Source organism: Salvelinus alpinus, chromosome 11 (genome assembly GCF_045679555.1).
Source record: "Salvelinus alpinus chromosome 11, SLU_Salpinus.1, whole genome shotgun sequence".
In the NCBI taxonomy this organism is placed as follows: domain Eukaryota; kingdom Metazoa; phylum Chordata; class Actinopteri; order Salmoniformes; family Salmonidae; genus Salvelinus; species Salvelinus alpinus.
The window spans coordinates 17,682,656-17,695,610 of NC_092096.1; the positions used below are offsets into that span (position 1 = coordinate 17,682,656).

A 12,955-nucleotide genomic window follows, 5' to 3' on the forward strand; every position below is an offset into this window, starting at 1 on the left:
CACAAAGACACCAACATAGCAAAACGAATATAAAGTGGGCTATTGTGAAAGGTAAATAAATAGCCTTCTGTGTTTGTTTATGTTTTACCCTCTAGTGGTCGCACAGCACCTCCATTCTTTTATGTTTTATGTTGTCCATAATCAGGTGACACACAGCCCAGGCAGGCAGCAAAGGCGGTGAGATATTCTGATCCACCGGAGTGATCGCTTGTCCGGCCTATCAGAGCGGGCGTCTCCGCTGTCTGACCCGATAAGGGCGGGCTCTATGAACAGGGCGCAGTGAGCTGTGAAAATTGTTCCGTGTAAAGTTGAGTAAATTGCTGTATGGCTGCAGATCTCAAGGGAAGTGATTCCCTTTCAAATCACGCCTTCTGCTTTGTTTTCGGTGCGTTAAACACTGCTTAAACGGCTTCTGGACTATCGTCAAAACGTTATTTACAACTATCACATGATGCTGCATTATATGACAAGTTGTAACTTCAGGCTATCTGGCATCTTCCGGATAGTGTGAAATCGCGGAGGCTCTAATTGAAGGGGTTTCATCATAAGTGTTTGATGTTTAACAGACGTGGAAATCAGTAAGTTGTGGAGGAGGTCATCCGCACACATGTTGCAACTAAGCGCAACATTCGATTTGCAGCAGGATGTGGTGTCAAGTATATTTAAGAAAGAGGCGACTGTAGGAAGAATCAAAGGTAAGAGCTATCTGGTTGTGTCGCTCGACCGATATCCAAAACCTATACGTTGTGCCTTTACGCACAAGGTGACAATGTGTGACAAATACCATGATAGTAGTGACACATTTAATGGCAAAATGTATGTTTTCCTCTACAGAATACTCAGGGATCGTTGACACTCGGATCCTCAACATTGAAAGGGATGGAGGAGTCCTCTACTCCTGGAAAGTAAGTGGACACTGGGCAAGGGGCATTCACATAGCATTATAATGGGTAGGTCAAGCTGACGTTCCACACATAACCAATAGTGCGCTCTTCGGGACGTGGTGGGAACGTTCTCTCTGTCTAGGGTGCATCCCAATGGCACCCTATTCCCTATAGTGCAGCATCCCAATGGCACCCTATTCCCTATAGTGCACTACTTTTGACCTGGACCCATAGGGATCTGGTCAAAAGAAGTGCACTATGTAGGGGATATGGTGCCATTGGGACGTAGGCTCCAAATAGAAGCCCAAAGACTCATGACAGACCACTGCAGCTGAATAAGATACTGGTTAAAAGCTACTGGTTAAAAGCTACTGGTTAAGAGCTACTGGTTAAGAGCTACTGGTTAAGAGGCATTCCGTTTCTTTATAACATAGAGTTGTTCATAAAGTATCCTCAGACTGTGAGGGAGTGTTAAGCCCTGCATAGACAGCTGAGATGTCATGGGCATAAGTATAGGTCATTACACACACACACACACACACACACAACACACCACACACACCACACACCACACACACCACACACCACACACCACACAGTCATTATGAGCCGTAATGGCTTTCCTCCTCCTCTCATCTCTCAGGGGGCAACAGGGACCACCAGGATCGGGAAATACGACCCCAATACCAGACAGAATAAGGTAGAGCTTTCCTCTGTGTGTGTGTGTGTGTGACTGAGTGAGTGGGTGGGTGAGTATGTGTGTATATGCCAGCACATAGTCTTAATGGAATGTGAGGTTACTCCTGGTACACTGCCTGATCACCACCAGCTGTTTGTAGTGTTCATCATGGGCCCTAACCCCTCTCCCCTGTCCCCTTACCCCTCTCACCTCTCCCCTAACCCCTGTCCCCTGTCCCCTTACCCCTCTCACCTCTCCCCTGTCCCCTTTCCCCTCTCACTCTCCCCTAACCCCTCTCCCCTAACCCCTCTCCCCTCTCTTCACAGCTCCTCTACACATTTGACAAGCAGGTGTGTGTCAGCAGCTGTTCTCTGAATAAGGAGGAGACTCTGCTGGGTAAGGACCTGTTCATGGACTTAGAAATAGAATGCGTAGAACATAGAGATACATTAATTGTTCTATTGAATTCTATGGTGTAGAACAGATAAAGCTCTAGAATCCATGGTATTCTAATTCTATGTGACACATATGCGTAGTACAAAGACACACAGACAGTGAAACAAGGATCCTCACTAAGTGTTGAGCCAGTGTCTCCTCCGCTAGTGTGTCAGTGTTAGACTAGATACAGGTTTTCCTACATATAGCGTACTGACATTTCCAGTCCAAGATTGGGATCACCCCGTGGGAGTATCTTGTCATCACGAGAGAGGAACAATGTCTTGTGACTGAGCCGACAGCCAAGAGCCGTTGTATTGAAGTCCCTGAACCCACATCAACTCACATACTTGTCTTTTAATCTCATTTTTAGCGGTCAGTTTGGCACAGAGGACAAGAACAGAGGAGCGCCTCAGATCAGGTACCTGTCTCCCCTTGGCCCCCCCCCCCCCCCGCCCCCCACACACACCTCCCAACGCTGATACAGACAAACACAGAAGCTGAAGATTAGAGAAACGCAACTAGACAGATAACCATGTAAATCTACAGTGTGTTATGAAGAGGGAAGTGGTAAGCTGCTGATAACTAGCTCTCTGTTTCCCTCTGTTTCTCTCTGGTTCTCTCTGTTTCCCTCTGGTTCTCTCTGGTTCTCTCTGAGCCAATAGGGAGACAGACCTGTGGCTGTATTCACTACAACTCTAATAGTCAGATGGGTAACATTCAGGATGTTATTAAGTATCTATCCACACATGCACCACACGTTTTTAAGTGTTTCAAGTGTACTCTACACGACAGGTTCAAACTGTACACAACTATTGGCTGTATGCCGCACTATATCGTTCACCTGTATGTGTTGGAATGAGTAGCAGTTATCACACGGGCAGCACAGGTGGTGAAGCAGTTTTCTGCTGTTTCAGGTCAGTGAAGTTAATCATTACCATATATAACACCTTTCCCCTTGTTCTACTCCTAGTTTCAAAATGTCTGACCCTCCTCATTGAGATCCATCCCATTAACAACACTAAGGTCCTGAAGGCTGTCGACTGCCGGGTCAGAGTTCAGGTATAGAGCTGTATTGTTTTGTACTGGACCCTACTGTACTCTTATCAGGAACACCTATTACAATAAGCTTCCCCTCGGTTGTTATTACATTGATGTAACAATGTGCTATAACATGGTTATACTACAAAGAATGTTAACCAGTCATCTTTGGTTTCATGCAGTTCATCCATCCAGACACAGAGAGGGACTCAGTGCTGGAGAGTCACCTGCTGCTGGTAGCAGAAGATGGCTGTGAGTATCTGGGATGTGAAGTGGTGTTAAATCTCTGAGGGTCACAGCTTTTAACTATGATAGTACAAAGACATTAGATGACACTGTTTTCTGGAGAGTTTGTCTACTGGGCCTTCAGGGTTTAGGCTTTGAACTTTGACCTTTGACCTTTCAGATGTGGAGCAGCTCCATGTGATGCTGGTCAGACAAGAGGGTTACAGAGTGGTAAGAAACACTGTCACAGACTATAGAGAGCTGGAATGGAATGCAACTGTTCCATAGTGACATCACTTCCTGTTGACTGGTGTTCTAACAGGTGATGTTGAACCCAGAGTGTCTGGCCAAAGACAGGGTGGCAGAGGAGTTCAGCTGGGTCCAGTGGGACAGCCAGACACAGAGACTCTTCTACTTCACACACAGGGTAACATACCATATATACAGTACCAGTCAAAAGTTTGGACACACCTACTCATTCAAGGGTTTTTCTTTATTTTTACTATTTTCTACATTGTAGAATAATAGTGAAGACATCAACACTATGAAATAACACATATGGAATCATGTAGTAACCAAAAAAGTGTTAAACAAATCTAAATATATTTGAGATTTGAGATTCTTCAAAGTAGCCAGCCTTTGCCTTGATGACAGCTTTGCACTGTTGGCATTCTCTCAACCAGCTTCACCTGGAATGCTTTTCCAACAGTCTTGAAGGAGTTCCCACATATGTTGAGCACTTGTTGGCTGCTTTTCCTTCACTCTGTGGTCCAACTCATCCCAAACCATCTCAATTGGGTTGAGGTCAGGTGATTGTGGAGGCCAGGTCATCTGATGCAGCACTTCATCACTCTCCTTGATCAAATAGCCCTTACACAGCCTTGGGGTGTGTTGGGTCATTGTCCTGTTGAAAAACAAATGATAGTCCCCATTAAGCACAAACCAAAGTAGGGTGGCTACTTTAAAGAATCTCAAATATAAAATATATTTGGATTTGTTTAACACTTATTTGGTTACTACATGATTCCATATGTGTTATTTCATAGTTTTGATGTCTTCACTATTCTACAATGTAGAAAATACTAAAATAAAGAAAAACCCTTGAATGAGAAGGTGTGTCCAAACTTTTGACTGGTACTGTAGGTAACACACTGTAGGCTCTGATCTGGGCAACAACACCTTAACCTAATATGTTCTATTTCTTTTGAATTGTGAAGACGAATGCAGAAATTCCTCCTGATAATGCAATAATGACCTCCCTTCTTTCTCTGTCAGGAAAAAGCGGTGCTGAAATGTGTGCAATTCTGCCATGACCACAACTGTGAGACCTTGGTGAGACTAGCAGCAGAAATCATTTAATCATCAACACTTTATGGGTAGAGTTTCAGGTCAGGCTACTTAATGCTTCCCCCTCTTTCCGACAGTTTGAGCTTGAACTGGAGTTGCCCTCTAACCCTTTCACCTGTATGAGGTAAGAATGAAAAGTAAAATTAAATTAAATAAGATAACTTTTCAGCTAAACTGTGTATTTCCTGAAAACAGTTCATCAATATTCAGTCATTTCTAGTGATGCTGTATGGATATCTCCTTGTGTGTTTGACCCTCAGGTTTGTTAACCTGGGCTTTGACCATCACCAAGAGACACAGCATGAACGGGAGGAGATGAGGATGGTGGTGATCACCAATAAAACAGGCACGTTTTGGTTAAACATTAACTGATTCACCTCCATACTGTATTGATAATGAACTATGCTCAGAGAACATTCCTCTCTCATTGAGTTTGTCATGGCTTTGTGTTTGACATGGGACGTGAATGGAAACAGAGGGTAAGTGCTGTAGCTGCTCTGATCTCGATGAACTGGGTCACTCCTTGATCAATGGACAGTTCAGTTCACCACCAGCACAATCACACTCACTTCACAGAGCCCAGATTTATAGAACTTCTCAATTCTCCAGATTGCATTAGTCAAGCTGCACAATTGGAAATGCTGCAGGCTTCCCAATCGTAAAAATAATGAGTGTTTCTTTGAAAGGCCTATCAAATCTAAAGATGGTTGACGACGGCCCAGGGCCAGGATCACAATCACTTCACTGTGCTACTTATTCCAAATGACATTCAAGATTCAACCAATAAAACACTGTTGCTTTTAATAAGACCCCAATCAATACCACATTGTTAAAATGCTATCCTTCTGCTTCTTCTTCTGGTTCTGCTTCTTCTGGTTCTGCTTCTTCTTCTTCTTCTGGTTCTGCTTTTTCTGGTTCTGCTTTTGCTTCTTCTTCTGGTTCTGCTTCTTCTTCTTCTTCTGGTTCTGCTTCTTCTGGTTCTGCTTCTTCTTCTGGTTCTGCTTTTTCTGGTTCTGCTTCTTCTTCTTCTTCTGGTTCTGCTTCTTCTTCTTCTGGTTCTTCTTCTTCTGGTTCTTCTTCTTCTTCTTCTGGTTCTTCTTTGTATTCATCTGTTGTTAGAGTGTAATTGGTTGTTTTAATACCTGATCCTTACTGTTGATTGCAGGGAGTATGTGTGTGTGTTACAGCCAGCCTGCTTGTGCCGACCAGGAGATCACATACACCATAGTCCTGGTGCACAGAGGTTCAGTATTATACGTCTTACCATGTTGCATTAGTTCCATACATTATTCACAAATGACTAATTAAGTTCCGTCAGGGAAAATCCAAATTTCTTCTAAGTTTCAAGTTGTACATTGTAACCAACAGAGCCTCTCTGCCCTCTACAGGCTGCAGTAAAACATTCTCAGTGGCTCTGGATGGCACCCCTAGTCCATGTAGTACAGATCTCCTCCCTCTCTTCATCCCTATAGGTCAGTCAACACATCTGTCTCACAGACATCCTGTCAATCCTATCACAACCCCTTCAGTGCCTACTGGAACACTCCCACACAGCCCATCCCCCTTCAGTACCTGCTGGAACACTCCCACACAGCCTGTCCATCCTATCACAGCCCCTTAGAACCTGCTGGAACACTCTCACACAGCCCATCCATCCTATCACAACCCCTTAGAACCTGCTGGAACACTCCCACACAGCCCATCCATCCTATCACAGCCCCTTAGAACCTGCTGGAACACTCCCACACAGCCCATCCATCCTATCACAGCCCCTTCAGAACCTGCTGGAACACTCTCACACAGCCCATCCCCCTTCAGTACCTGCTGGAACACTCTCACACAGCCCATCCCCCTTCAGTACCTGCTGGAACACTCCCACACAGCCCATCCATCCTATCACAACCCCTTCAGTACCTGCTGGAACACTCCCACACAACCCATCCATCCCATCACAGCCCCTTCAGTACCTGCTGGAACACTCCCAGACAGCCCATCCCCCTTCAGTACCTGCTGGAACACTCCCAGACAGCCCATCCCCCTTCAGTACCTGCTGGAACACTCCCAGACAGCCCATCCCCCTTCAGTACCTGCTGGAACACTCCCATACAGCCCATCCATCCTATCACAGCCCCTTCAGTACCCACTGGAACACTCCCATACAGCCCATCCATCCTATCACTACCCCTTCAGTACCCACTGGAACACTCCCATACAGCCCATCCATCCTATCACAGCCCCTTCAGTACCCACTGGAACACTCCCACACAGCCGATCCATCCTATCACAGCCCCTGATAGTGGTACTTCTACTTGGCACTGAGGAAGTGGTTTTAGGAGTTATTTGTGATCAGATGTTTATTATTATTGTACAGTAGACATTTACATAAGAGAACAAACAAATAAACCAACCAAAAACATTTGAGGTCATTCCAAGATAGCTGATGAATATACGTAGACTAGCCTGCTGTTCTCTGCCCAGGTTACTACGTGGTAGTCTACCTGTCTGGTCACTTCCTGCACTGCATCAACACCAGACAACAGGAGCTGCTCTGCCACAGTCTCTTCCTCTCAGGTAAGGCTGGACCTGGGGCATGTTCATCAGGACACACCGTAGCCAATTGTTTTGCAATGGAAAAGCAAATGTAGTTTTTTTTTTACGGTTGAGATACCTCTGTGTTTCACTCCATTACGTGGCTATGAACACGACCCTGGTTACCAACACAAGTGGACTATATGAGGAATAGGGAGTCATCTGAGATGCAGCCCAAGTGTGTGTTTGTTAAACTGGCCTCAGTATAACTGTGTTACAGGTGTTGATGATGGCCTCAGTATAACTGTGTTGCAGGTGTTGATGATGGCCTCAGTATAACTGTGTTACAGGTGTTGATGCAGAGCCTCAGTGTAACTGTGTTGCAGGTGTTGATGCAGAGCCTCAGTATAACTGTGTTACAGGTGTTGATGAGGGCCTCAGTGTAACTGTGTTACAGGTGTTGATGCAGAGCCTCAGTGTAACTGTGTTACAGGTGTTGATGAGGGCCTCAGTGTAACTGTGTTACAGGTGTTGATGATGGCCTCAGTATAACTGTGTTACAGGTGTTGATGCAGAGCCTCAGTATAACTGTGTTACAGGTGATGATGATGGCCTCAGTATAACTGTGTTACAGGTGATGATGATGGCCTCAGTATAACTGTGTTACAGGTGTTGATGATGGCCTCAGTATAACTGTGTTACAGGTGTTGATGAGGGCCTCAGTGTAACTGTGTTACAGGTGTTGATGCAGAGCCTCAGTATAACTGTGTTACAGGTGTTGATGATGGCCTCAGTATAACTGGTACAGGTGTTGATGATGGCCTCAGTATAACTGTGTTACAGGTGTTGATGAGGGCCTCAGTATAACTGTGTTACAGGTGTTGATGCAGAGCCTCAGTGTAACTGTGTTACAGGTGTTGATGAGGGCCTCAGTATAACTGTGTTACAGGTGTTGATGAGGGCCTCAGTGTAACTGTGTTACAGGTGTTGATGCAGAGCCTCAGTGTAACTGTGTTACAGGTGTTGATGAGGGCCTCAGTATAACTGTGTTACAGGTGTTGATGATGGCCTCAGTATAACTGGTACAGGTGTTGATGATGGCCTCAGTATAACTGTGTTACAGGTGTTGATGAGGGCCTCAGTATAACTGTGTTACAGGTGTTGATGCAGAGCCTCAGTATAACTGTGTTACAGGTGTTGATGATGGCCTCAGTATAACTGTGTTACAGGTGTTGATGCAGAGCCTCAGTATAACTGTGTTACAGGTGATGATGATGGCCTCAGTATAACTGTGTTACAGGTGATGATGATGGCCTCAGTATAACTGTGTTACAGGTGTTGATGATGGCCTCAGTATAACTGTGTTACAGGTGTTGATGAGGGCCTCAGTATAACTGTGTTACAGGTGTTGATGATGGCCTCAGTATAACTGGTACAGGTGTTGATGATGGCCTCAGTATAACTGTGTTACAGGTGTTGATGAGGGCCTCAGTATAACTGTGTTACAGGTGTTGATGCAGAGCCTCAGTGTAACTGTGTTACAGGTGTTGATGAGGGCCTCAGTATAACTGTGTTACAGGTGTTGATGATGGCCTCAGTATAACTGGTACAGGTGTTGATGATGGCCTCAGTATAACTGTGTTACAGGTGTTGATGAGGGCCTCAGTATAACTGTGTTACAGGTGTTGATGCAGAGCCTCAGTGTAACTGTGTTACAGGTGTTGATGCAGAGCCTCAGTGTAACTGTGTTACAGGTGTTGATGAGGGCCTCAGTATAACTGTGTTACAGGTGTTGATGATGGCCTCAGTGTAACTGTGTTACAGGTGTTGATGCAGAGCCTCACTATAACTGTGTTACAGGTGTTGATGATGGCCTCAGTATAACTGGTACAGGTGTTGATGATGGCCTCAGTATAACTGGTACAGGTGTTGATGATGGCCTCAGTATAACTGGTACAGGTGTTGATGATGGCCTCAGTGTAACTGTGTTACAGGTGTTGATGCAGAGCCTCAGTGTAACTGTGTTACAGGTGTTGATGAGGGCCTCAGTATAACTGTGTTACAGGTGTTGATGATGGCCTCAGTGTAACTGTGTTACAGGTGTTGATGCAGAGCCTCACTATAACTGTGTTACAGGTGTTGATGATGGCCTCAGTATAACTGGTACAGGTGGGGATGATGGCCTCAGTATAACTGGTACAGGTGTTGATGATGGCCTCAGTATAACTGTGTTACAGGTGTTGATGATGGCCTCAGTATAACTGTGTTACAGGTGTTGATGATGGCCTCAGTATAACTGTGTTACAGGTGTTGATGATGGCCTCAGTATAACTGTGTTACAGGTGTTGATGATGGCCTCAGTGTAACTGTGTTGCAGGTGTTGATGCAGAGCCTCAGTGTAACTGTGTTACAGGTGTTGATGAGGGCCTCAGTATAACTGTGTTACAGGTGTTGATGATGGCCTCAGTATAACTGTGTTACAGGTGTTGATGATGGCCTCAGTATAACTGTGTTACAGGTGTTGATGATGGCCTCAGTGTAACTGTGTTACAGGTGTTGATGCAGAGCCTCAGTATAACTGTGTTACAGGTGTTGATGAGGGCCTCAGTGTAACTGTGTTACAGGTGTTGATGATGGCCTCAGTGTAACTGTGTTACAGGTGTTGATGAGGGCCTCAGTATAACTGTGTTACAGGTGTTGATGATGGCCTCAGTATAACTGTGTTACAGGTGTTGATGAGGGCCTCAGTATAACTGTGTTACAGGTGTTGATGCAGAGCCTCAGTATAACTGTGTTACAGGTGTTGATGATGGCCTCAGTATAACTGGTACAGGTGTTGATGAGGGCCTCAGTATAACTGTGTTACAGGTGTTGATGAGGGCCTCAGTATAACTGTGTTACAGGTGTTGATGATGGCCTCAGTATAACTGGTACAGGTGTTGATGAGGGCCTCAGTGTAACTGTGTTACAGGTGTTGATGAGGGCCTCAGTATAACTGTGTTACAGGTGTTGATGAGGGCCTCAGTGTAACTGTGTTACAGGTGTTGATGAGGGCCTCAGTATAACTGTGTTACAGGTGTTGATGAGGGCCTCAGTGTAACTGTGTTACAGGTGTTGATGAGGGCCTCAGTATAACTGTGTTGCAGGTGTTGATGAGGGCCTCAGTGTAACTGTGTTACAGGTGTTGATGCAGAGCCTCAGTATAACTGTGTTACAGGTGTTGATGAGGGCCTCAGTATAACTGGTACAGGTGTTGATGATGGCCTCAGTATAACTGTGTTACAGGTGTTGATGAGGGCCTCAGTGTAACTGTGTTACAGGTGTTGATGAGGGCCTCAGTGTAACTGTGTTGCAGGTGTTGTTGATGGCCTCAGTGTAACTGTGTTACAGGTGTTGATGAGGGCCTCAGTATAACTGTGTTACAGGTGTTGATGCAGAGCCTCAGTGTAACTGTGTTGCAGGTGTTGATGAGGGCCTCAGTGTAACTGTGTTACAGGTGTTGATGATGGCCTCAGTGTAACTGTGTTACAGGTGTTGATGATGGCCTCAGTATAACTGTGTTGCAGGTGTTGATGGCCTCAGTGTAACTGTGTTGCAGGTGTTGATGAGGGCCTCAGTATAACTGTGTTGCAGGTGTTGATGCAGAGCCTCAGTATAACTGTGTTACAGGTGTTGATGAGGGCCTCAGTATAACTGTGTTACAGGTGTTGATGATGGCCTCAGTATAACTGTGTTACAGGTGTTGATGATGGCCTCAGTATAACTGTGTTACAGGTGTTGATGGCCTCAGTATAACTGTGTTACAGGTGTTGATGGCCTCAGTATAACTGTGTTACAGGTGTTGATGGCCTCAGTATAACTGTGTTGCAGGTGTTGATGCAGAGCCTCAGTATAACTGTGTTACAGGTGTTGATGAGGGCCTCAGTATAACTGTGTTACAGGTGTTGATGATGGCCTCAGTATAACTGTGTTACAGGTGTTGATGGCCTCAGTATAACTGTGTTACAGGTGTTGATGGCCTCAGTATAACTGTGTTACAGGTGTTGATGGCCTCAGTATAACTGTGTTGCAGGTGTTGATGCAGAGCCTCAGTATAACTGTGTTACAGGTGTTGATGAGGGCCTCAGTATAACTGTGTTACAGGTGTTGATGAGGGCCTCAGTATAACTGTGTTACAGGTGTTGATGATGGCCTCAGTGTAACTGTGTTACAGGTGTTGATGCAGAGCTGGGTGTGTTGGGATCAGACAGTGTGGTGTTGTCTCTACCTGAGTCCTCTCTGCTGGACCTGAACACAGGCAGGATGTTCACTGTAGACCTCAACCCCTCCTTCCTAATGGACCTACTGCACTGCAGGTAGAATGGACTAGAATGGACTAGAATGGAGTAGAATGGAATGGAATGGAATGGAATGGAATAGAATGGAATAGAATGGAATAGAATGGACTAGAATGGAGTATAATAGAATGGAATAGAATGGAGTAGAATGGAATAGAATAGAATGGAGTAGAATAGAATAGAATGGAATGGAATGGAATAGAATAGAATGGAATAGAATAGAATGGAATAGAATAGAATAGAATAGAATAGAATAGAATAGAATAGAATAGAATAGAATGGAATGGAGTAGAATGGAATAGAATGGAGTAGAATAGAATGGAATGGAATAGAATGGAGTAGAATAGAATGGAATGGAATAGAATAGAATGGAATAGAATAGAGTAGAATGGAATAGAATGGAGTAGAATAGAATAGAATGGAATAGAATGGAGTAGAATAGAATGGAATAGAATAGAATGGAATAGAATAGAATGGAATAGAATGGAATAGAATGGAGTAGAATGGAATAGAATGGAGTAGAATAGAATAGAATGGAATAGAATGGAATAGAATAGAATAACATAGATACAATATAGCTCAATCCATTGTTGAATGGAAAATGGTCTTGAGTGTTGGAGTGTGTATTTCATGCTTACTGCATGTAGAAAGTACTGGAGCATTAGGTATTATAGTGATGCTACACTTCACACTCTGTGTATGTAGTATTCATGACGTCTGTGTGCTCTGTGCTGTAACCACAGTAGACCTGACGCTCAACGCCTGGCTGCCCTGCACTGTCTGCTGCTCTACATGGGACCCAACGCTGCACTACAACTGAAGGTAGGAGATGCAAGCAAAACCCCTGAGGACACTTTGCTCAGAGAGAGAGAGAGCAAGAGAGACACAGAGGGTGTTTAAAAATATATTATTTAACCAGGTAGGCTAGTTGAGAACAAGTTCTCATTTACAACTGTGACCTGGCCAAGATAAAGCAAAGCAGTGCGACACAAACAACAACACAGAGTTACACATGGAATAAACATGGAATGACCTCAGTCATCCAAACTTCCGAATACTGCCCCCTATCCCTAAAAAGTTTTAACTTGGCTTTCGAAGACCTTAGAAAGGCAGGGTAGGATAGATATAGGTCCGTAGCAGTTTGGGTCTAGAGTGTCTCCCCCTTTTGAAGAGTGTGAGAGATAGAGAGAGAGATGTTTTGGAGGGAGAAGTTCAGGACTGGGTTCTGACCATGAGTCAAGTTGTTTATAACAGAGAAAGTGCTGCACTTGAAATTTCCATCTGCAGTACTTGTTCTAAATGGTGTCTCTGTGGCCATGACAACTCACTAACACAGTTAGAGAGGTAACCCGTCTTAGAGGTCCACGAGGACGAGGCTGCTGTGGTTTTATCAATTCTGTGGAAGCCCCTTACATAACATGGCTTTATATATGTGTGGTAACACTGGAATTACTATAGTAACAATACCAAGATGTTGT

At 44.6% G+C, this 12,955-nt stretch overlaps 1 protein-coding gene across 1 annotated transcript in view; it reads left to right on the forward strand.

Annotated features, from left to right (window-relative positions):
• The first annotated feature begins 270 nt into the window (after positions 1-270).
• The window catches only part of LOC139533655 (gamma-secretase-activating protein-like), a 49,839-nt gene continuing 37,154 nt past the window's right edge, over positions 271-12,955 (forward strand). Inside the window, exons 1-17 of the mRNA XM_071331886.1 lie at positions 271-695; positions 835-905; positions 1,528-1,584; positions 1,890-1,959; positions 2,372-2,419; positions 2,972-3,060; positions 3,222-3,291; positions 3,446-3,495; positions 3,587-3,691; positions 4,540-4,596; positions 4,689-4,735; positions 4,872-4,960; positions 5,777-5,854; positions 6,000-6,083; positions 7,090-7,182; positions 11,354-11,495; positions 12,221-12,299. Of these exons, the coding sequence (XP_071187987.1) occupies positions 608-695; positions 835-905; positions 1,528-1,584; positions 1,890-1,959; positions 2,372-2,419; positions 2,972-3,060; positions 3,222-3,291; positions 3,446-3,495; positions 3,587-3,691; positions 4,540-4,596; positions 4,689-4,735; positions 4,872-4,960; positions 5,777-5,854; positions 6,000-6,083; positions 7,090-7,182; positions 11,354-11,495; positions 12,221-12,299 (1,317 nt within the window). The 5' untranslated portion in view covers positions 271-607. The remainder of the gene's footprint in view (positions 696-834; positions 906-1,527; positions 1,585-1,889; positions 1,960-2,371; positions 2,420-2,971; positions 3,061-3,221; positions 3,292-3,445; positions 3,496-3,586; positions 3,692-4,539; positions 4,597-4,688; positions 4,736-4,871; positions 4,961-5,776; positions 5,855-5,999; positions 6,084-7,089; positions 7,183-11,353; positions 11,496-12,220; positions 12,300-12,955) is intronic.